Source organism: Caenorhabditis briggsae (genome assembly GCF_000004555.2).
Source record: "Caenorhabditis briggsae AF16 supercontig from assembly CB4, cb25.NA_210, whole genome shotgun sequence".
Classification (NCBI taxonomy): Eukaryota; Metazoa; Nematoda; class Chromadorea; order Rhabditida; family Rhabditidae; genus Caenorhabditis; species Caenorhabditis briggsae.
The window spans coordinates 1-24,739 of NW_025543244.1; the positions used below are offsets into that span (position 1 = coordinate 1).

The window sequence follows — 24,739 nt, forward strand, 5'->3', positions numbered from 1 at the left end:
TTAATAAAGAGCCTTTTTTCGTTGTTTTTGCATCAATTTTCTCCAGAGTTTGAAGGAACCAGTGAGAGGATTGTTGTGAAAATTAATAAAGAGCCTTTTTCGTTGTTTTTGCATTAATTCTCCCCAGAGTTTGAAGGAACCAGTGAGAGGATTGTTGTGAAAATTAATAAAGAGCCTTTTTCGTTGTTTTTGCATTAATTCTCCCCAGAGTTTGAAGGAACCAGTGAGAGGATTGTTGTGAAAATTAATAAAGAGCCTTTTTTCGTTGTTTTTGCATCAATTTTCTCCAGAGTTTGAAGGAACCAGTGAGAGGATTGTTGTGAAAATTAATAAAGAGCCTTTTTCGTTGTTTTTGCATTAATTCTCCCCAGAGTTTGAAGGAACCAGTGAGAGGATTGTTGTGAAAATTAATAAAGAGCCTTTTTTCGTTGTTTTTGCATCAATTTTCTCCAGAGTTTGAAGGAACCAGTGAGAGGATTGTTGTGAAAATTAATAAAGAGCCTTTTTCGTTGTTTTTGCATTAATTCTCCCCAGAGTTTGAAGGAACCAGTGAGAGGATTGTTGTGAAAATTAATAAAGAGCCTTTTTCGTTGTTTTTGCATCAATTTTCTCCAGAGTTTGAAGGAACCAGTGAGAGGATTGTTGTGAAAATTAATAAAGAGCCTTTTTCGTTGTTTTTGCATTAATTCTCCCCAGAGTTTGAAGGAACCAGTGAGAGGATTGTTGTGAAAATTAATAAAGAGCCTTTTTCGTTGTTTTTGCATTAATTCTCCCCAGAGTTTGAAGGAACCAGTGAGAGGATTGTTGTGAAAATTAATAAAGAGCCTTTTTTCGTTGTTTTTGCATTAATTCTCCCCAGAGTTTGAAGGAACCAGTGAGAGGATTGTTGTGAAAATTAATAAAGAGCCTTTTTCGTTGTTTTTGCATTAATTCTCCCCAGAGTTTGAAGGAACCAGTGAGAGGATTGTTGTGAAAATTAATAAAGAGCCTTTTTCGTTGTTTTTGCATTAATTCTCCCCAGAGTTTGAAGGAACCAGTGAGAGGATTGTTGTGAAAATTAATAAAGAGCCTTTTTCGTTGTTTTTGCATTAATTCTCCCCAGAGTTTGAAGGAACCAGTGAGAGGATTGTTGTGAAAATTAATAAAGAGCCTTTTTCGTTGTTTTTGCATTAATTCTCCCCAGAGTTTGAAGGAACCAGTGAGAGGATTGTTGTGAAAATTAATAAAGAGCCTTTTTCGTTGTTTTTGCATTAATTCTCCCCAGAGTTTGAAGGAACCAGTGAGAGGATTGTTGTGAAAATTAATAAAGAGCCTTTTTCGTTGTTTTTGCATTAATTCTCCCCAGAGTTTGAAGGAACCAGTGAGAGGATTGTTGTGAAAATTAATAAAGAGCCTTTTTTCGTTGTTTTTGCATCAATTTTCTCCAGAGTTTGAAGGAACCAGTGAGAGGATTGTTGTGAAAATTAATAAAGAGCCTTTTTCGTTGTTTTTGCATTAATTCTCCCCAGAGTTTGAAGGAACCAGTGAGAGGATTGTTGTGAAAATTAATAAAGAGCCTTTTTCGTTGTTTTTGCATTAATTCTCCCCAGAGTTTGAAGGAACCAGTGAGAGGATTGTTGTGAAAATTAATAAAGAGCCTTTTTCGTTGTTTTTGCATTAATTCTCCCCAGAGTTTGAAGGAACCAGTGAGAGGATTGTTGTGAAAATTAATAAAGAGCCTTTTTTCGTTGTTTTTGCATCAATTTTCTCCAGAGTTTGAAGGAACCAGTGAGAGGATTGTTGTGAAAATTAACTTAGTGAATTTTGCAAGAATCTCTCCGAGTTTGAAGGAACCGGCAGGAAGTTCTTGTAGAATTTGCGAAGAGGAAATTCGGGCAGGTGAAGGCCGACCGAGTTTTCTCGTTTTGTAGGGTCGCAATAATTTCTCCGAGTTTGAAGGAACCGGCAGGAAATTATTGTGAAATTGATCAACGCAAAGTACGATTAGGTGAAGGCCTATCGGAAAAACAACAAAGAAGAACGCCGAAAAAACATTCTTTTGAAGTAAAGTGTGTTTTCAGGAATGTCACAACAGTCAAAGAAGAACGCGGAGCATATGGAGTGGGAACAACAGGAGGGAGACGGAGGAAACAACCGTGGAAGCAAAGGAATCGTTGAAGAAGGAGGAAAGTGGGGAGACGGGCTGGAACCGGAAGAACAGGATGTGCTGGAAGCGGCGGAAAAGTCGAGGAAGAGTGCTGCAACTCTGGGAGACGGGAACTCGACGCAGGTATCACTCAGAGAGAGAAAAAAGCTAGTGTTAGCGTTCGCTGAGTTTGTCGGTAGCGGTGAGAAGTTGATGGAAGACATGCGGGAACAGATATACAGATATACGAATTTAACTGCGCGAGTGAGAGACGTGGTTCTGAAACCGGTGCAACAGTTCGTGGAACAACTAGCGAAGCGGCACAGAGAGCTAGACAGTGGGAAATGGGAGAGAATAGTTATGAGAATGATGAGGGATCACGGAATTGAAAATTTCAGCGAGTTGCAGGCAGCTATTAGTGGCGCGGGTCGCAAAGAAAGAGTAGCAGATGAGGAAGTGGAGAAAAGTGATAATGAGTGGAAATTTTTGCAGGAAAATTGGGAGCGCCAAAACGACGAGTTGAGACAACGATTGGAGAAGGCCAGAGCCGAAGCAGAAGACTTGCAACTGCAATTGGATGCAGTCCAAATAGAGAAAGAAGGGTGTGAGAAGGAAATGGAAAGACTGGAAAGGGCATGGAAGCTGGAGAGGAAAACGGCGAAGGAACTGCGGCAAATGATGGAGCAGTCAACAGGTAAAGAAAAAAGAGACCAGGAAAGAAGTAAATTGGTGATTCAGGAGCGCTACAGGAGGCCCGGAACACAATCGGTCGATTCGAGAGGATCATCGAGTGCATGGCCAGAGCCAGAGAGCCAAAAGAGAGGTGAGGCGAAGAGAAACGGAATTATGGGAAGAAGGGAAATAGAAAGTGAAGATGGCTGGCGGAAAAAAGTAGAAGACTGGGATTTCACAAGCGGCGATTATGTTGGTATGCCTAGAGACAGTATGGGAAGAGAGCGCGAGAGTGTGAAGCTCAAAGAGACAAGCGGTGCAAGGAAAGGGAAAAGTGAAACGGGCTCCAGTGTGTCGAAGGGAAGTAGCTCAAAGATGATACAGTGCCTAAATAAGCTAATGAGAGCGAACGTGTTGCCAGAGCCAGCGGTGTTTGATAAGAAAGGAGAAGTAAAAGAGTTCAAACGGTCGTTTTTGTTGAAATATCGGCACGTGACTGAAAGGGATGAAGATTTGTTGGCAATATTGGAAGATAAGTTTCTGAAAGGGGCAGCGAGAACACTCTTTAAGTCGCTTCCGAAAAGATTCGAGCGTCCAATTGAAGAGTTGTTCAAAGAATTTGCTGAAAAGTTGAAAAGGAGACAGGGAGACAGAGAAGCGGAAGCATACAATGAGTTCGAAGATTTAAGGCGAAGGCCGAGACAGCGAATGTGGGAGTACTGTATAGAAGTAGAGAAATGGTCCCGAATAGCGTTCCCAGAGATGGATGAGGAGACGTTGTCGCAGCTACGAGTGACGAAGCTCATGAAGGCGTTGCGAGATGACCAGATGATGCAGAAGCTCATGAACATGAAAAGACATGAAGTTCCTAAGAGGGAACAATATGAGTTTATCAAAGACATTGTGCTTCAGCAAGAGAATGAGGATAACAGAAGACAGGGGTTCAGGAAAGCAGACAGACCAGCGAAGAGCGAGTGGCAGGGAAAAAAAAAGTCCGCATAAGAGAGCAGATTCAGATGCGCAGAAAGAAAGGGGAGACGGTAGTAGGTACTGGAAGAGGAAAGAGGAAGGGGAAAGTGAAGGAACACGGTGAAGCAGAGCCCTGGCAACGAAATGGCGTTCGAGAGAAGGAATAGTGGAGTTGTAACAAATTGAGAAGTTTTAATTTTGGAATCTGTTTTGTTTCAATGAATTGAAAAAAATAAATTTGGTTGTTCAATTTTGATTTTTGAAATATAATAATTTAAAAAAAAACTCTTGTCATTTCGGGCCCATAAGTTCAGCTCTCAACTCTTTGAGGGGTTTATAAGAACAGAATTCCGAGAAATGTGTGTTTTTTCCTTGAACTTTTAATTACTTTTCTTGCTAACACCTCTTGGCAGGTGTTTTATAAAATCATTCTCAAGGAATATATTGGTCGGTTTGCCATTACTCATATTTCGTTTTTTCATAACATTTTGGATATGAACTCTCAATGTATCCCGGAGAATGAGAATGAATTGCCTCCGATTAATCGGGGTATTAAGGTCCAGATACACAAAATACAAAGAAAAACACGGTTTTATACAAAAATAATATTTATTATTCCGTATAATTAATAACGAACAACAATATCACCAAAAGATAACTCTAAACTTGACGTAAATCGTCCAAACTGACACACAATCTGTTCAAAAACTAACTCTAATTCAAACACACCCGGTTGGCGCGCTTGTCCTCAGCCGAACAGCGGAGCGTCGTTGCAAGCGCACAGGGAACTGCAGAAAGGGTTTGGGGGTAGCTTGCCTGGGCAACTTCCCCCCCGTGAAGAAATTCGGACCCCTGGCCGACCAGAAGCACCTGTGGCTTGACTAACATTCTTCTCCCGTATGCTGTTAGTCACCTATGCTGACTACTTATACTATTATTTTACTGATATTCCTACTATTACAATACAAAACAATTAATACTTAACTACTACTACTAAACTACTACTTATACTCACTTAAAATAACCTACAATAATCTATTCTTGATACGTTAATAATAACTCAACAAGTTAGTAAATACAATTATACACGATATTTATCTTCTTCTACTCATACTTTCCTCCTCCTTGATCCTCTTCCTCATCGGCTCGCCGCTTTCCATTTTCTCCTTGTCCCGCTCCACTCCCGGGTGTTTCACCAATACTTGCTCCAGATATCTTATGAGCTCCTGTGCTGATTTGTACTCATCTGGTGCCGTGGTGACGAGCGGTTTCAACTGTGTTCCGACTTCCGTATTCGCATCAATCCACTGAACATTCGCCGACAGAGGTGTTAGCAAGAAAAGACAGAGGTGTTAGCAAGAAAAGTAATTAAAAGTTCAAGGAAAAAACACACATTTCTCGGAATTCTGTTCTTATAAACCCCTCAAAGAGTTGAGAGCTGAACTTATGGGCCCGAAATGACAAGAGTTTTTTTTAAAATTATTATATTTCAAAAATCAAAATTGAACAACCAAATTTATTTTTTTCAATTCATTGAAACAAAACAGATTCCAAAATTAAAACTTCTCAATTTGTTACAACTCCACTATTCCTTCTCTCGAACGCCATTTCGTTGCCAGGGCTCTGCTTCACCGTGTTCCTTCGAAATAGTTTTCGATAATCCTCATACATAAATATCAAAACTATTGAAGACAAAATCCCATGAAATCCGGCACTCGATACAAATAAATTGTTCAAAACTTGATTATAATAACCCAAACAAGAAGAAATGATGCCATAGGCTACACTGAAGATTAAAGTTAGAATTGGAATCAAAACTTGTAAATGAAGTTTGCCCAAGAATCCAGACTGTTTCCGAAGGGTTTCTTGAGATACTCTGGGATTTTCAGATGAGAATAGAAGAGTGAGCATTGTGAAGAATAGGCTCTCAGCAATCAGAATCAGAATTAGGGTGGTAAATGCGATGACGATGGCTAATGAATTTTGGGTGAGTACGAAAATGTGATTTGTGTTAAATCCTGATGGGATGCGAGGAAGAAGCTGAAGATAAAAATCTTCAAATGTAGTAAACAAAAAAGGCACAGTATCGCTTTGCTGTGTTCCAATTCAGATGTATCAGGGATTATCTAAATTGGAACAGAGCCCTTTTACTTACTTCTAGGAACATATCCTTTGCTCTGTCTTGCTCTGGCGCCTGCTCCATCGCTATCCACACTAGAACTGGTAGACTGCAATAATGAAGTGCTATCCACAAAATTCTAGCCTTTTTCCAAATTTGGGACGAAATAAATTTATGAAACCAACTTTCGAACAACACCGTTGACGAAACCGATAGCACTGAAAAATTTTTGCTCTTGAAAAGTACAACATTTCGAAACTGCGACATTTCGAAACCAGCTATTTCGAAACCGGTAATTTAGAACCCGTGGTAATACCGGCGATCATTACTAATAACATTCACCAAATTCCGTATGTTGGTATGTATGTCGCGCGCCGTTGTATCCACTTAAAGTTAGCCGATTGAGCTGAACCTGGACAGAGAGATCAGGTATGTGTCTAATTGAAGGTTTTTGGTTTTTTCAAGACGAATTTTCGATATCCATTTTGGTCCCCTGAATAATAAATTATACTTATTTCATGAATTCCCGACGTTTTCAAAGTGAAAAAGAAGGCGTTTGAAATTTTGAAGAAATTTTGAAATAGTGTTTTTTCGACTTGTCCTATCGCCCAAAAGCAAAACTTTCGACTCTCGGAATTGCTCCGTCTTGCTCTTTTTTGAGTGTAACACCACCAAATCTATCACCCAAATGATCTTTACATATTTCTGTGTATTCCGTGCGATTTTGAGCAATATTTGGGAAGTTACAGTTTTTCAAATTTCTTGCAATTATCAGATTTTGGGCATTATCAGGGCTCACAGACGAAATCGAGCTGCCAAATTCTGTGAAAATAATGTTTCTATCACTTCTGAATGTTTGAAAGACTTTTTTGCACTTTCAAAAAAAATTTCTCAAAAAATCAGTTTTAAAGTGTGGGGTACCCCATGATGATTTTTTTTTCAAAAAAAAAATCGAAAAAATTTTTTTTTTAATTGTACAAAAAATGTTTCAGATGATAGAGAAATGATCAAAAAAGAGTTTCCCGCTTGAAAAAATCCTGGAAAAGGAGTTTTAAAGCTCGAAAAATGCAAGTTTTTGGGCAAAATTTAGTACTGAAAACACTTTGAGAGCCCATATTTTTGTTCCTATTAGGGTTATGACCGAGATATTGCTGAAATCGTATTCAGCATGTTCGAAAGTACCTTTGTACAAATTTTGAGCTAATTCTCAACGCCCCTCTGAAAACACTTCCCTTGTCAGTGAGATAAGATCACTATAAAGGAAGAGAAAGTAGAGGGAAGAATCAGTTCTCCCTTTTCGGGGCTCCCTAGAGGGGACCGGAGAAAGGATACAGATTTCTGGGTCCAGATTTCGGATTCCTGGATCCGAATTCCTGGGTCCGGATTTCAGATTCCTGAGTCCGGATTCGGGATTCGGGATTCTGGATTCGGGATTCCGGATTTCTGGGTTGGGATACGGGGTTCGGGATTCGGGATTCGGGATACCGAATCTCAGACTACAAAAACATATTTATGTTTTTCAAACATGTTTTTTCTCACTCATTCTGAAATTTAAAAAATTCAAAAAAATCTTAAGTAAAAAGTATCTTAAAGGAGGGCAGACAGCAAAAATTTCGGGGAAAATTTCAGGGAATGTGTATTTTGCCGTCGCGGTGTTCGCACCTAAAGCACGCAATCCCACGCGCAAACATTTTTATTTTTTTATTTCCCGACTTTATTTTTTTCAATTTTTAACGACTTCAAAAATTAAAAAAACTCTTTTTTCTTATTTATTATAAAACCCATATAAAAGTCAATTTTTCATGTAAATTTAAAGTTCTATCGACCGATTATTTTTCCAGTCGCCGGTGTTTTTTATAGGCATGCGAAAAAAACTATTTTCTCTTCGATAACCGTTTCTTCACTGTTCCTATTTATCTCATTACTTCTCGTTATTACTCTAGGAATAAAAAACTGTTTCATGACTGGGGTTTTCAGAGACGTCTCCATTTTTACTGCTTCCTTCACCTTCCGACGACCAGCCCTGCACGAGGATTGTTTTAATTATGTGGTTTTTTTTCAATTGTTATGCCTCTTTCTAAAAATTAATTGTGTTTTTTTCATAATTTATTTGTTAACATAATAAAACACGTTTCTTCATTTTCAACTGATTTTGGTACCTCGGAGCGAGGCCTCGGCGGCACGCTGGTAGCCCTTCAGAAATTCCGAGTTCAAAAAGTTCAATCCGAAGGAAACAAGGGAAGAAAAAAGTAAAAACACCAGCAGGGATTGAACCTCTGACCTCCTGAATACTAGCCTAGAGCGTACCCACTACACTACGCGTGTAAGAGGCGACCATCGCGTTTTTCACATTATGAAGCGACGCCGCAGCAGCAAGCTAGTGAAGAAATTAGGGAGACAAAAAAGAGCATTTTTTCGTCCTTGAAGTGTTTTTTTTTCAGGTTTGTAAGTACATAGCTATATTTATACTTCAGAGTTATATCTTTTGAGTAAAAATGAAATTTTTGAAATTTTTGATGTCTGGCCTCCTTTAAGTATCTTAAGTAAAAATGTTCAGATTTTTTCGAATTTAAGAGTGTGTTCAATCATGAAAAGCATATATTAAAATCATGAATACGTTTCGTAGTCTGAAATCTATCAATTCGCCTGTAATACCGCGTTTTCGAAATGACTGGTTTCGAAGTGTCGCGGTTTCGAAGTGCCGTCTTTTCACGCCAAACGTACATGCTAAGCTGGCCACCAGAAACGCCACTTGAACGTCAACAGGAATTTCGAAATATGTCAAAACTCCGAAAGGTGCTCCCACCATATATGGAAGGAATACATACGGAGACGCTAGAACCGTGATAGAATAACTGAAGAATAAAATCGAGCTGTGATAATTCAGAATATTCCATTTCAACGTCTTCAAGTTTGCAGAAGACCTGCACAGAATGCAATAGAAGCAATAGATATGGAACGGGATTCCGATGAAAGCAGAGAAATGGAGTACCCCGGATAAGAAATCAATTGAACCAAACCAACTTTGACTACATTCTGGACACACATTCATGACGATTTGAAGAAAGTCTGTCGATTTCTAAGAAAATGTATAGCTCTCATGAAAAATTAATATTAAAAAAACCACCTGTTTGTGAAATCACGAAAGTTTCCTGTCAGAAGTTTTTTTTTCCGTAGTTTCGAAATATGAGTAATTGTGATACTTATATTTTCGCTTCCTTCAACTTCCTATCAAATTTCCTTAACACAATCACTATCCTTGGATCATCGATTCACATTTTCTGCATCTACAGTATTCTAGAAAACTCTTATTTAAATGTCCTTAAGTTCAACCTTATCACCTATCATGCCATGGTTTTACAGTTTCACTATTTGCTAACCGCTCTTGATTCCCCTTATTTGATGCTTCCAGCTATAGCCGGAGCTCCATTTGGCGCCATTAACTTTCTAGGAACATCGTGTGAAATGCAGGTAGAATTATTAGTTGGTAGTATAGCATGTAATATTGGTATTTTGGGTATTAGAGAAAGAAAATTAGGTTTTCAGTGTTCGCAGTTTCCACAACTATTCTATTTGAGAGCTGGTACTGTACACTCTTTCACAGTTATTCGTTAGTTTGGTCAAAAGTGAGAATCTGGTGGATTGGATTTCATTATCTTTTACCCTTTATTTTGGTCGTTGTGTCAATATGTCTCGAACCAAATCAGCAACAAGCTGTAGATCAAGTTATCAAGGTACTGCTTATTTAACACAGATAACCCTATTGGGAATTCAAACTTTGGCATTTCACATAAATAAATACAATTTTCAAAAATCATTAGCAGTTGACCATTCTCGAATATTCACAAACATATCGGTAACCGTTCTTCACGAAAACGTGGTTCTTCCCGACCCAATTATCCTCCCAATTGTAGCTGAAAATTCCAAAATTTCCATCATATGTTTTCTAAAACTTATTTCCAATCTATGTCCAAAGTCGATTGCAGGGTAAACTTTACAGTCATCCATTTTATAGACATTAATTTCATAGTAGTAAACTTCCATATCCATATACACAAGGGTATCGAGGTTCACAAAATCTTCGTTTCTCAATTCCCAGCGAATTTCTTCTCTTATCACGGTGCTCCTCCAGCGAGCAACCGACCTGTGTCTTTGGTAGTAGAACATGTCTGAAAAACTTTGCATTTCTATACCGTAGCTGTAAAAATTAGTAAATATTGAAGTACAAAAAATGTAGTTATAAATTGGAAGTTTAATTTACTGTTCAACATTCTAATTAAAGACAAACCTATAATTGCTCTTTAAGCCCGTATGTCTTGGTTCCTTTAACAGATATCAAAAAGTGGTAAACTGATAAAATGTTTATCATAATGTTAACAACATTTTTTCAATTGACAACTTTTCGATATCTTTCACAAGAACCAAGATATATGGGTTCAAAGTCAAAACAAGGGGTGAACGACTTCTATTATAGTGTTTACGGTAATTGGAACTCAAAACAATGGTAAAATTTAGAATACCGGACTCTTGAGTTAATTGGTTTACTGTGAAACCTGTATTAGAAGAGCCCCTTCAATAAAAGAGCCCCTCTAATAGAAGGACCCTCCGGTGGTAGCTTGGAACAAAAAGGCCGGCCCTTCTCATATAGGTTTTACGCTGTTCGAAAAAATATCATGGAACTGACAGTGAGAAAAGGGTGAAAAAAAACGGAAAGTAAATGACATATGTACTGTAGCTTTCAAATCCCCCTTTTTTTGCAAAATGCGAGTTTGGTAACATTTTGATCCCTACCGTTATTTCTCAGAGCAAACAACAAACCCCGTGCATATGTGACGAAATATGTCGTGCTCCTGTTTGCTTACTTGAAAATGAGCGGCTGAGCCAATCACTGGACAGATGACTCAGAAATCATTTTCTAGTGATAAACAGAAACTACAGTGTATATGATCTGAGGATCTCTGCTTTGCGGCTTTACACTGCCACAAAGTTGATAGATTAAGGTAGAGCCTGTACAGCTAGATCAGAAATTTGGCACTGTGCCAAAATAAAGATCCTTTCTGAGATTTTCGGACTCTTTGATTTTCCTGTCCCTTTAAATCCATTAACCATTTCACTCCATTTTCAGTTGTCCGATGAAAATATTTAAAATAAAAAATTTCATTCTTAACCAGTACAGAAATACAGGTGAAACTATATTCCTCTTATTTTTACAGCATATTCCATTATGAGCAAATATCCCAAAATGTCTAGTCATCATAGAAAATAATATTTTCCGATACGGTCGATGCACCAAAAGTGTAACAATAGTAGACACCAATCCATGCATCGCTTCGGTGATCATCGACAAATTGTTATATGCCTGATTGTAATAATTGCATACTACAGCCATCCATTGGTAACCGAATGGAAATAGTAGTAATACCATTGGGACCCCGATTTGGATTAATACAGCGAAAAAGAAATTTCGTTGCATTTTGAAAGTTTTCGACGAGATTTGTTTGGTACGAAGTTGTTGAATCGAGTGCCAGCCAATGGAAATTGCAAAAAACAAAACTTCTAAACATGCCAGTGTGGTGAAAAATACCATCAGTAGAAGCTGATACGTGTAGTCTTCACATGCGATAAAAATTGGAGATGTTCGGATATAAGCAGGTAAACATGGGAGTGCCTGGAAGAAGTTTGAACTCTTAAAGAGCATGAAAAATATTTTTTCTAGAAAGTTTGTTCATATGCACCTTTCTAGGAGTTCAACTTGTGGTACCACTGTTGAAGGTGCCACGTTGCTACCATCTGAGCTACGATGGCTCACCTCTAAAAGTCTCTGCTTTGCCATTTCTTGATTTGGCGACATGAACCCGAAAATTATTAAAGCTACAATCACACCGAAGTAATGGAGCATTATCCATGTTCGTTTCCATTTGACACAGAACTTTTTCCATCTAAAACTGCAGACAGCGAAAAATCGATTTTTGAATATAGCGATTATCGAAATCATCATAACTGTAACTTGTGTGAGGTTCATGAAAATCCGTGTCAAGTTTTACACTCACATCCCAATAACGCAAATACTGAGAACGTTTGAATAAAGCTAGGAACTCCCAGAACTTTCAAAATCCCCATTGGAAACATAGCAAAACGTGGCAATAATAGTACTGGAATAGTGAAAAAGCCAACGGAAATGTCAAACAGAACAATCCATATTTGCAAATTGAATAAGTACCATTTTACCGACCCCATTGATTTTGGAGTTCTGAATAAGATAATATAAAGTCCCAAAATGTGTACAGGAGTAGACAACGCAGTCATTATATGAAGCAGAAGCGAGTAGACGAATGGAGAATCAAGAAAAATGGTGTCTTCTTGTGTGCTGCACATTTTGGAGTAACTGAATGCAAAAAGTTTTAGTTGAGTAACAATATGAAACTTTATTATGAACTAGTTAAGTTAAAAAACAGCTGCTCCTTATAAAGTCAGTCAGCAAAAAACGTGCAAATTTATTCCAGGAATATCACTAGAAGTTGTTTCCTGGAGCATGTTTTACAAAGTTTAAAAAGGGAAGTTAAAGGTGATAAAATTCGATTAAGAAAATAGTTTACAAGAATTAGGTGATTTTTAGACTTTCCAAGAATTGTGTCTGAAATTTCGTAGTGATAGTTTGTGACTTCCGTTGTAAGATATTTTAATGAAAGTCGGGTATTAACTTTTACGGTTTTTTTGGAGTTACGGTATGCATTCTGACGTCCCGGTGTATAGAAAGTACATCGATCGGTTGCGAAGCTTGGGCCACCATAGCTCATCTGGTAGCAACAAATCAAATCCGACAATGTGCCCATAAGTTCAACTCCTCGAAGGGCTGGCTCTTTCCGGAAAGAACGGTCCCAAAGTGGGGCCGTCGGTCCCATCATCGGACCCCGGTCCCAAGAATTGCGACAACGGTCCCATTGTTTCGATAACGGTCCCAATGTCCTGAGAACGGTCCCAAGAGTACGACAACAGTCCCAACCAGGCTTAACCTGGAAATCCTATTGGAAAAATTGGAAATTGTTATTTTTATTTCAACTAAGAAACACATTTCAGCAACAAAGACGAACTTTTTGCTGATAATTGAGAATTCCAGCACTTTTTAACTGGAATTTTTTCAGAGTGTCTTTGGTTTTTAATTAAAGGCTTAGGCCGGATATTAATAAAAATCTCATCTCTTGGGAGCCTGTCTATAACAACACAATCCTATAAACATGTCATTGCCTTCACCTCACTTGACAAGTATGGATTATATCTTCGCCGACTATGACATGTCACTGACCTATTTCATTTTGAATGGGCTTCAATTAAACAGAGAATATTACTCTTGTCCAGATGACGTCGCATTGAGACCTCAAGCAGTTTCCAGAAAGTTGTGGGGAACTTACTTCTTTTTTAGTGGCTTCGCTATTTTGGTGAGTCAGAAATTGCGCCCCAGCGTACCTCGAGCTTTCGCTTCTACTTCTTGTTTGCTGATTGTAAAGCGTACCGTATTTGCGTTACGCAATATAAGCCCATCCGATACTTGCACTTTGTGCTTAATTATCTCGGTTTCCATGAGAGATATCAAAAAGTGGTCAGTTGACAAAATGTTAATCGTAATATCATCTAAATTTTATCAATTGACAAATGTTTGATATGTTTCACAGGAACCGAGATAATTGAGCTGAAAGTGTTGCTATTAGAACAAATACCGTATAACCAATACGCGCTGACTTGACAAAGCGGTTCCTATAGAAAATCTCAAAAATCTGTCAACTGATGACAATCTTTTAGTTATACCATTGTTAAAGCCCTATATAATCCCAATTTTTAGGTTCTCTACCTCATATGTTTCATAGCGATCGCTACAAATGACCTCATGAAAACTCCAGCATACAAAACAATGTTTATACTTGGTATCTACGACATGTCTTCGACATGTGTGCATTCGATAGCTACTGGTGTCTTTGGTTACTTTGGTATCACTTTTTGTGATTGCCCCCGACTCCATTTCGTACTCGGAAGTGTGGGCCTCGGCTCCTGGATGGGATGTTGTATCACCAGCATGACACTGGCAGTTATTCGAATAACCGATGTGTGTACGACTTTGAAAATACGCAAGGTTTTCGATGGACACCGAATTTACATTTTCATAGTGATGTTCTGGGTTTACGGCCTGTACGCTATGTTTTTGTCAAAACCAGTTACATTTTCCCCTGCACACATGTCTTGGTTTTTTGATCCGGGAGTAGGGAATGATGTAGGGAAAGTATTAACTTCAGACTAAGTTTTGAAGAAAGTTTCAGCCAAACCTATATATCAATATGGCACACACCATTAACAATGGAATCATGGCTTTTGCCACTGTAATTTTTTACGGGTACTTGGCTTATTTAGCACTAACGAAACCTGGAACAAGTGGGAACTTTAAACTGTCAAAATTTCAAATCAATGTGAGCCGGTTCACTAAGCCCGTAAAAAAATTCAAAGGTAAAAATTCCAGATCCTTCTCCAAGTATTCTTCTTCTGCATTTTCCATTTCATTGGTTCGATTCTCTACGTTTACATGCAATTCGTGTCAGCTCCGGATTGTTTGATATTGCTCAGCCAGCTATGCTGGCAATTTGGAACCGGGTCCGTTTGTATGGTCTACTTAACTTTGAACCGATCGATCCGGAAGGCTGTGGCCATGATGATACTTCCTAAAATATTGACAAAAGTTGATCCTGGTCCAACTCTCATTGTTATGGATAGTAGAGTGCTTGAAGTTTCTCAAGTTATTAATTGAAAGTTTGATATATGTTCTCTTGTTTTCTGAATAAAGCCAGACAATGCGTCATTGGGAGTCAATTGGGAAATGTCTGGTGATCGAAAAAATGTCTAAAAAAAACAAAACAATACTGTTTTTATTGTTCGGGAAAAATTGATGAGGGCCTTCAATTTATGAAAAAAGAAGAGTAAACTTTAATCTAAAATATTCAAATTTAAAAAAAAAGCGCATCTTATAAAGTCTGTCAGAAATGTGCAAGTTTATTCCAGGAATTTCCCTAGAAGTTGTTTCCTGGAGAGCATCTGCTTCGAATGTTATAAAGGGAAGTGGAAAGTTGATAAAATTTAATTAAGATGAGAGTTTTGGGGATTAGGGGATTTTTAGACTTTCCAAGAATTTTGTCTGAAAATTCGTAGTCATAAAACCTGTGTCTCTACAGCGCCTCTACAGGTTTGAGGGCTCTCTACACGTTTTTTTACTCGTTCACCCGTGCGATTGTTTTGAATAGACAATAGAAGTTGTTTCCTGAAGAGCATCTGCTTCAAAGTTTATAAAGAGAATTAAAATGTGATAAAGATTGTTTAGACAAGAGATTTTGGGGATTAGGTGATTTTTAGACTTTCCAAGAATTGAGAAATTTCATAGTTGTACTTTGTGACTTTTGTTGTATGAAGTTTTGAAGGAGGGGAAGGACGTGAGAGAGAAAAATTTTTCTCGAAATTTTGTTTATGCAAGCCCTCGAGGATTTGAACTTGTCGGCTTAGCGTTGGAGGTGCCGCACACCGGCTGAGTTATGCTGAGTTGCGCCGAGCTACGCCGAGCTACGCCGAGCCACGCCGAGCTACGCTGAGCTACGCTGATGCAAGATGTTGCGCTAGACACGCGCTGTGTGAACACTAACGACAGTACACCATCACGTCAGAATGCATACCGTAACTCCAAAAAACAGTTCTCATTTAATACCAGATTTTTCAAAGCCTGGGAGATATACAAACTTCTATAGACAAGACATATACAGTTTTTTTTCACTTCTGGTACAATGTTTGTATCATAACAATGTATTCTAACTCACAACAAGACCCGTCATATGTGTATAATCCCATGGGGACCACGTTTTATATTCCAAATATTATAAACATCACATACTGGCTCTGACGCCCACACATTCCTACTCATTCCAACGAAAATGGATTATATCTCTACCGACTTCCAAATGTCATTAACTTATTTGCTGTGGAATGGACTAGAAATGAACCTAGACTATTATCAATGTCCAACTGAGCCGAAACCATCTGAAATTCGAAGAGAGTTGTGGGGAGCCTATTTTTGCTGGACAGGGTTAATACTGATACTACTGTACCTTATCTGTTTCATCGCCATCGCATCCCATGAATTGATGAAAACGCCGGCTTATAAAGCGATGTTTGTTCTTGGAATCTTTTATTTGTTATCCATCCTAATTGGCTCGGTGGTTACTGGGATTCTTGGATTTGCTGGAGTTTCTTATTGTGACTTCCCGCGTCTTATATTCATACTGGGAGCTATTGGATACGGGTCATGGATGGCGTGTTGTATAACTAGTTTGAATTTAGCGGTTATCAGAATTTGTGATTTTTGTGAGTTGAGAATCCATAAGCTTTTCGAAGGCTCCAGAATTTACGTTTCGTTATTTTTCTGCTGCTCTTATGGATTCTACGGTATCTTTCTAACCAAACCACTACTTTTCTCATCGGCTTACATGTCCTGGTTTTTTGATCCGGGCCTTGGAAAGAATGTAACAATTTTCCTCTCTGATTTTAAAAACTATCTAAAAATTTGCAGCCTGCTCTCTACATAAATTTCGCTCAAATCTTCAACAACTTCTCTATGGCCATCGGTACAGTAACCTTGAATGGATATCTGGCTTACTTGTTCATCAAAAAGCCGGGGTCAAATTCTAACGAGTTTTCTAAATATAAAATTAATGTGATTACCAATTTTCCATTACGTCTAGGTTTCAATCGATTTTGTTTAGGTCCTCCTCCAAGCCTTTCTTTTTTGCATATTCCATTTCATCTGCGCTCTGATGTACACCTACATGCAGTATATATCAGCTCCAGAAGTGTTGATTCTAGTTACACAAGTGACGTGGCAGTAGGGAACCGGATCTATTTGTATCGTGTATCTGACTCTGAATCGGTCAATTCGAAAAGCAGTGTTTCAAATGATACTCCCAAAAATCAATATTAAAGTTAGTCAAGTTCCAAACGTCCCGTCATCAGATAGCAGAGCTTTAGAGATGCAGAAAAATGTTATACCCTAACTTTTTCATTTTAAGTCAATTTATCTAAATTCCTGTCAAATATATAGAAAATTAGTCAATTGATAAATTGTTTATAATAACATCAGAAACATTTTATAAGTTGCAAAATTGTTGATATCTTGCATAGGAGCCAAAACAAATCAACTCAAACTTGAACTTTTTTCTCACTCATAGTAAACTTTAAAAAAATCTTTAACATTTATTCAAAGTAACACAACATCCAACTCTTCCTCGAACATCCATCGCTGATCCTTGAGAATTTTCTGCACAGATTTTCCAATATTTTTCCATTGATTCTCGGTGAGAAATTGAGTCGCAGTGGCAGTAACGCTCATCGATTGCACAAATAACACGAATTTGATTTCTTCAGAAGCGCTACGCCGAGGACGAGATTTTTGCTAAAAACATGGGTTAAAAAGTATTGTGTGTGCTAAACATTGCTTACCTTTTTGGCCAATCGTGGTGGTTCCGTACGCTTACTCGTCGAACTAGATGAGGTAGAAGATGTTCGGTGGTTCGGTTGAAGAAGAAGTAGGAGTACTAGATGGTTTAGAAGTAGGGCTAGAAGAAGAAGTGGGAGGAGTAGATGGTTCAGAAGTGGAGGTAGATGAAGAAGTGGGAGGGGAGGATGGTTTAGGAGTAGACGTAGAAGAGGAAGTTGAGGTACTAGATGATGAAGAAGACGAGGTCGAAAGAGTAGATGGTTCAGAAGAAGGGGTAGGAGGAGAAGATGGTTCAGAAGTAGGAGTAGAAGAAGAAGTGGAAGGATTAGATGGTTCAGAAGTAGGGATAGAAGAGGAAGTAGGAGGAGTAGATGGTTCAGAAGTAGACATAGAAGAGGAAGTTGAAATATTAGGTTGGCGGGAAAGTCTTTGTCACTCTGTTTGTTTAATCACTGTTCTCGTATATGGAGGCTGTGTATGATATCGACTCTAGTGAATAACAAGGTGATAAGAACCTTCCATATAAACAAGTCCCCATTTCCTTCCCTGCTCCTCATCTGTAATTGAAACGATATGTTTGTTCCCACTGCAATTCACATCAGACATGTTTTGATTTACCTCTTCCTATCTCACACCACGATGAAGGATTCGGAAACTTTCTTGAAGAATGTGTACAACACACATGCCCCTCACTACAATACTATTCGCAATTGGTCCATCGTTTCGAAAAAGATGACTTCTCGCTCGATGAAAAGGATCGCTCTGGGAGACCCCGTGAGTTGGATTTGGACAAGCTGAAGCACGCATTGCAATCGGATCCATTTCAATCTAGCCGTGAACTAGCTGTCACATTCGGAGTTCACCATAGCACAGTCCTTGAAGGTTTGAAGTCTCTTGGAATGAGAAAACTTTTTGGTCGATTCATACCTCATCACCTGACTCAAGCCAACCTTGACCGCCGAGTCGACGATTCGATTACTCTTCTCACTCTCCACGCGGGCGATCGATGGCTGGACCGGCTAATAACCGGAGATGAGAAGTGGGTCTTCTACGATAATCACCACGGGAAATCCCAGTGGGTTGGAGAAGGAGAGAGCCCACAGGATGTCCCCAAACCCGACCTTTATCCGAAAAAAGTTATGCTCTCTGTGTGGTGGGGAGTGGACGGCCCCATCTACTGGGAACTTCTGCCCGAGGGCAAAACAATAACTGGAGACCTCTACACTACTCAACTACGAAACCTCAAGAAAGCAGTCGACCGTTCGGCCCTGAAAGACAAGAAAGTGTACTATCAACATGATAACGCTCGCCCACATGTTTCGAAACAAGTGAAGCAGGAGCTGATGGGATATGGATGGAATGTTCTCCCTCACCCCCCGTATTCTCCTGATCTTGCTCCTTCCGACTATTGGTTATTTGGCGATATGACACGTGCCTTCGAAGGAAGAAGCTTCAATTCCCGTGGAGCGGTCGAAGCGGCACTCAAACAATACTTTGCCTCACGCCCGGCTGGATTCTACCGCAATGGAATCCATAAATTGAGGGAACGTTGGAGACATGTTGTTGATAATGATGGACAATATAATTAATTATTCGGTTATTTTTTCTTTGAGAAATAAACTATTGAAAAAGTGACAAAGACTTTCCCGCCAACCTAATACTAGATGATGAAGAAGACGAGGTTGAAAAAGTAGATGGTTCAGAAGAAGGAGTTGATTGACTAGATGGAGCTTTTCTAGTAGATGTTGTTATCCTTAGTGTGGTTCGAGTTGTGAAAATCAAAACAAAAAATTATATGACCCAGTATTCAACGGTACACCGAAAAAGTGTGTATCTGCTTCTTAGGGCAAATTTTTCAAGGGTACATTTGGGTGGACGAAAAAAATATTTTTGACAGACTATTTCGTTTTAGGCTCAAACGCTCTAGATCACTAGGTCCTCTGGACCTTTTGAAACAATGCACCCTAAAAACTTGATGTACCCTTGGATAACGGTTTTAGGACTGTTTCTAAAAAACCTACATTGATCTGAACACTTTCACATTTATAGACAACTGTTCCCTCGATTTCCACATATGTTTCGTCTTCTGTACAACTCTCATGGTCATCAATTTTCATTTCTTGAGGTGTGAATTTTATATCCAATTTTGGTGGCTTATAAAGATAGATTTGATTGGCGGTTAGACCTTTGGCAATTGCCAACTTAAAATCTGACCTCACTTGGCGAAGAGCAAATTCTTCACTCGGAGATTGTCCTTAATAAAATTCCTGATCAGTTGGAGGATATGTGTACGACAGGGGGGCGAAAAATGATACGTCAAACGTTGCAGACTGAGAGGAGCTACCTTAAACTGGAAATTGTTTCTTGATACTTGCTACTTCAAGATGCCACACCTGATCCACCTGGTCCGAAAAATTCGCATGAGAATACTAATAGAGGGAAATATACGAAAAGGAAAATTTTTGTCAGCATTATAAGAAAGACCAAAAATGTTGCAATTTTGTAGGGGTTTATGTACAGAACTTTGGGTTACTACTGAACAAATAATAACGCACCCATCACAATATGTTCCAAAAAAACGGCTAGCTAACTAACCTGAACAAAATAAATATTGTTCTCTTTTCTCTCCGCTTCAAGAGAATATGTTTTTCTGTTTCATCACTCGAAAAAGGAATTTATGTTACATGTTTATTACTAAATAGGTTTTACGTGGAATAATAAGGTCGTGTAAAGGATACAGACACATACAACCGAGTGTGGCAACTCACACACACTCGAGAAGAAATCAAGAAATATTGCAATAAAATCAATAATTTGAATTCGGGGAGAAAACGGTATAGGAGATCGGGAGAAAATGTTTGGGAGATCAAAAGAAAATTGAGATTTGATAGAACATGATAATCTATGAGGAGTTAGTATAACACAACAAACAGCTAGTAAAACAATTTAGACCTATAAATATTACAGGATTATTTATCTTCGTCGTCCTCGTCGTCGAACTCTGCCTAGGACTGTAGACATCCTTGAGCTGTTGGACCATCAGTGAGATACCGCTGAAGTCCTGCCGCCGATCTCCATCTTCCTCTGCAGTGAATTTCCTCCATTGAATGCCCGATTCTCCCCATGTGGTTGGCTCCTCCTCTTCTGAAGCAGTGATGAGTCGCTCCCGGCTTCCCGATCGCTGCCAGCATCTTCGTCGGGAGCGTCGAAATGGCTTGTTTCGAGAGCTTCTTCGAACCGTCCAGGTGTGAAAAGACGTATGGACACTTTCCATTGGTTCGAAGTCTCCATCGGCACATCAAGATGTCCGCATCGCTGCCTGGCTCGTAGTTGAAAAACGAACGTCTTCCAAGTCTCAACTGGTCATTCTTTGCCTTCTCTACATGCACCTCAATCATCTCGTCTTTCTGTGTTACTCCTGCCCACTTGATCTTAGCGGCTTCCGATGCTCTTAGCATGACATTGAACGATAGAATTGCCAGCAACGCGTCTCGATCCCTCTCCGGACTGTCTTCTTTCATTGCCAACATTGTGATCTTCTGCACATCCTCCATAGTCACTTTCACTACTTTTTCTTTAGCAGGCTTTCCTCTCTTCTTTTGGACTTGATGATGTCTGACACAAAAGACGCTCCGATGGCTGAAATGCCTTCATTTGCTGTTTGATAGGCAGCCGAGATCTTCGCCAAAGCACTACTCCCGATTTGCTTAGATCTGTCCAACAAGTATAACAGAAATGACTACTCGTCCATTGGAAGCTTCTTCTGAGAAATCCACGAATTTCTCTTGTCGTTCTCTGCCTTGTAAGCGGCAGCCGTGGACGTAGCTTTGGCTTCGAACGGAAACATCTTGAGTCTCTCGATGTGGTGTTTAAACCCTTCTCCTGCCTTCTGCTTGAGTTCCTCGACGAACTGTCTTTTGGCTCCTTCTGAAAATTATAGTTAATCTCTTTTCCCTCTCATTTCTCTCTTTTTCTCTTTTTCTCTCTTCCCCGGATGGGTGGGCTGGGTGACTCGTTAAAACACGTAGAATGATTTCGAAATTCGAGTTTCATGCCCGTTCGGGCATGTTCGCTTCGAGACCCGCGGCGCCCAGAAAGTGTGTGCGCCTTTAATCTCGCGCGTCCTTTTTCTCCGCTCTTCAACGAAAAACATAATATTAAACTTTTGGTTTCGGTTGTTTTTTCCAGTGATCTGTACTCAAGGTGTGGCTAACTATACGATGTTGAAAATCAAACTACACATAAAAAGTTTAATGCAAACATTGAAGATGTCCACATGGAAAAAGAATCTGGAATATGACATTTTTGTCGAAAAATGAGGCCTACCGTAAATGCTCTTATAGAAGCCCACCCTATATGCGCACTTTGAGCTCTATCTTGGTTCCTTACAAATATATCAAAGAGATTTTTACTGTAAAATTATTTATCATGTCATTGCTAACATTTTATCATTTGACTGATTTTTTATATCTCTCCTAGGAACCGAGATAAGTTGGCTCAAACTTGACCGTAAAACCTGTAATAGATTGACGACTAAAACATTTCTGATATTATGATGAACAATTTATCAGTTGGCATATTTTTCATATCTTGCCATCGAAATAAACTCGCTGCAAGTAATCGAAATAAACTCGCTGCAAGTTAAAAATAAGGGGGCTCTTCTCTTACAGGTTTTACGGTAAATTGACTCAAATTTAAAAGTTAAGGGGGTCATTCTATTAGAGTGTTTAAATTATGTTTGCAATTCAAACCTATACTACACAACACATAAACCAAATTCTGGGAAGATTCTGAAATATTAGGTTGATAAGAAAGTTTCTTTCTTTTTTGGCAAAACTTTTGATCAAATTTTTCTCAATGCGGAGGGAGCTAGATCAGTGAAAGTAACGTTCATTAGCATCAACCAGTCGGTTTGAGCCCCTATCGGGGGCTCAACCTCCTGGCTTTCGTTCACTGTATCTTACACTTGAATTTCTAAAGTCTAGATTTTCCACTTTTCCGAGTGCCTGAAACTTCCAAGTATTTCAATTTTTAAATTTTGGATTTTACTAATATGGGAATTTCTAGATAACGTAATTTCTCCAATAGAAGCCCACATCTATTTGATGCCCACCTCTGATAAAACAGACGTACTTTTTTTTTCATTTTTCTGATAATTTCTGTTAAGTCTTGTCGCTTTTTTGAGAAAAAAGATATCCGATTTTCTGAATTTCCGAGTTTCTACATGACAGAATACATGTTTCTTGAAAAGGGAATACAATTGTTTGATTTTCTAAAGTCTCGAATTTTTAACCTAAAATCCTTAATTGTCGAATTTCTGCATTTCCGAGTTTTTCCTGAAATTTTGAATTACATACATCAATATTTCTAAGCCTTTGGTTCGAGATCACAATGAAAGTATAGAAAAAATGTTGCAATATTTTTGTAGAGAAAGCTAAAATTTGAGAAAGTTCGAGACCCTCCTGGAATTTTTTGGAATATTCTTGAACTTTTCTAGAGCTTTCATGAATGTTTTGGGTCTTTTGGAGTTTTCTGGAATATTCTCGAAATTTCTGGCATTTTCTAGCCCTTTTTGAAATTTTCTAGAGTTTTCTGGATCTTTCTAGAACTTTTAGTATTTTCTAGAATGTTCTGGAATTATCTGGAATGTTCTCGAACTTTCTGTAATTTTTTGGAACTTTCTGGAATTTTCTAGCATGTTCTAGAATGTTCTGGAAATTCCTAGAATGCTCTGGAACTTTCGAGAACGTTGTGGAACTTTCTGGAATGCTCTGAAACTTTCTTGAATTTTTTGTAATTTTTTGAAATTTTCTAGAATTTTCTGGACTTTTCTGGAATTTTCTGGAACTTCCTGTAATTTTTAAAATTCTCTGGAATTTTCTAGTATGTTCTAGAATGTTTTATAATAATCTGGAAATTCCTAGAATGTTCTAGAACTTTCTAGAATGTTCTGAAACTTTCTGGAATTTTTTGTAAGTTTTTGGAATTTTCTAGAATTTTCTGGAATTTTCTAGCATGTTCTGGAATGTTCTGGACCTTTCTGGAACTTCCTGTAATTTTAAAAATTTTCTGGAATTTTCTAGTATGTTCTAGAATGTTCTAAAATAATCTGGAAATTCCTAGAATGTTCTAGAACTTTCTAGAATGTTCTGAAACTTTCTGAAATTTTTTGTAAGTTTTTGAAATTTTCTAGAATTTTCTGTAATTTTCTAGCATGTTCTAGAATGTTCTAGAATGTTCTAGAATCTTCTGAAATTTTCTGGAATTTTTAAAATTTTCTGGAATTTTCTAGTATGTTCTAGAATGTTCTAAAATAATCTGAAAATTCCTAGAATGTTCTAGAACTTTCTAGAATGTTCTGAAACTTTCTGGAATTTTCTAGAAGTTTTTGGAATTTTCTAGAATGCTCTGGTATTTTTAGCATGTTCTAGAACGTTCTGGAACTTTCTGGAATTTTCTAGAGTGTTCAGGAACTTTCTAGAATGTCCTGGAATTTTCTAGCATGTTCTAGAATATTCTAGAACTTTCTAGAATGTACTGAAAATTCCTGGAATTCTCTAGAGTGTTCTAGAGTCTTCTGAAATTTTCTAGAATGTTCTGGAACTTTCTGGAATTTTCTGAAACTTTCTGGAATTTTCTAGAATGTTCTGAAATTTTTTAGAATTTTCTGGAATGGTCTAGAATTTTGCGCATAACTTAAGAACCTTGTATTCTGTAGAAAATTACTATGACCCATTTTCAGTAGTCCACAGGATCGAAATTTATGTAATATACGAAAAAAAGGAATTAAAAAAATTGTTAAGTTTTGAAGATTTGTGCTCAATTTTATGTAGGCAACACATAGATAGGCCTGAACCGTTTTGAGAATTCCCTGAAGTTTTAGTGGGTTTCAACATAATTTTGAAATTTTCGATTCTCAACACTGTAGCTTCCCTATAAGCTAGAAGGCCCAGGACACCATGGACATGAAGCGCTCGGTAGTCCATGGCTACATACCACACACCATTATAGGAGTCCCATGCCCTTTGGAGTTATTCAAGTAAATGTCCGAGACGGACACACAGACACACACACAGAAAAGTTTCATTAGTAAGAAGTAGATAGTTGTCTGGCAACGCTCCGGTAATTTTTTGATTCCATCGGTCCAGAACGAGGAGGGCTGCGATTGAAATAGCGGGACTACTCCTTTTTTGTGTCATTTTTTCACTTAAAGTATTCTCTATCAAGATGACGTTTAAGAGTTCCAAAATATTTCTTTTCCTGAAGGGCAAGGTCCGGAGAATACGAAGAGTGCAAAATAACAATTCAGCCAAAGGTCATGAATTTATCTGATCTG

The 24,739-nt window shown here is 38.4% G+C and overlaps 6 protein-coding genes across 6 annotated transcripts; 3 read left to right on the plus strand and 3 right to left on the minus strand.

Annotated features, from left to right (window-relative positions):
- Positions 1–2,062: 2,062 nt before the first annotated feature.
- Cbr-retr-1 lies at positions 2,063–3,799 on the plus strand (the record flags this gene model as incomplete). Its single annotated transcript, XM_002648404.1, has 1 exon — positions 2,063–3,799. One exon carries the CDS (start codon positions 2,063–2,065, stop codon positions 3,797–3,799), a length of 1,737 nt encoding a protein of 578 aa, XP_002648450.1.
- A 1,061-nt stretch (positions 3,800–4,860) lies between these two features.
- CBG24726 lies at positions 4,861–12,787 on the minus strand (the record flags this gene model as incomplete). Its single annotated transcript, XM_002648405.1, has 6 exons — positions 4,861–5,073; positions 5,345–5,806; positions 5,922–6,103; positions 9,884–10,083; positions 11,054–11,553; positions 12,482–12,787. The coding sequence occupies 6 exons, from the start codon at positions 12,785–12,787 to the stop codon at positions 4,861–4,863; spliced, it is 1,863 nt and encodes a 620-aa protein (XP_002648451.1).
- A 333-nt stretch (positions 12,788–13,120) lies between these two features.
- On the plus strand, positions 13,121–14,676 carry CBG24727 (the record flags this gene model as incomplete). Its single annotated transcript, XM_045240883.1, has 4 exons — positions 13,121–13,321; positions 13,723–14,148; positions 14,195–14,341; positions 14,392–14,676. The coding sequence occupies 4 exons, from the start codon at positions 13,121–13,123 to the stop codon at positions 14,674–14,676; spliced, it is 1,059 nt and encodes a 352-aa protein (XP_045091405.1).
- Positions 14,677–15,871: 1,195 nt separating this feature from the next.
- Positions 15,872–16,795, plus strand: CBG26746 (the record flags this gene model as incomplete). Its single annotated transcript, XM_045240884.1, has 3 exons — positions 15,872–16,432; positions 16,480–16,623; positions 16,673–16,795. 3 exons carry the CDS (start codon positions 15,872–15,874, stop codon positions 16,793–16,795), a joined length of 828 nt encoding a protein of 275 aa, XP_045100742.1.
- A 368-nt stretch (positions 16,796–17,163) lies between these two features.
- On the minus strand, positions 17,164–19,520 carry CBG26747 (the record flags this gene model as incomplete). The annotated part of the gene is made up of 3 exons (XM_045240885.1): positions 17,164–17,358; positions 17,406–17,840; positions 19,425–19,520. 3 exons carry the CDS (start codon positions 19,518–19,520, stop codon positions 17,164–17,166), a joined length of 726 nt encoding a protein of 241 aa, XP_045100743.1.
- Positions 19,521–20,408: 888 nt separating this feature from the next.
- On the minus strand, positions 20,409–21,328 carry CBG24729 (the record flags this gene model as incomplete). The annotated part of the gene is made up of 2 exons (XM_002648407.1): positions 20,409–21,042; positions 21,147–21,328. Coding segments are annotated over 2 exons (816 nt in total), but the record flags the coding sequence as incomplete, so codon positions are not given.
- Between the last annotated feature and the right edge of the window lie 3,411 nt (positions 21,329–24,739).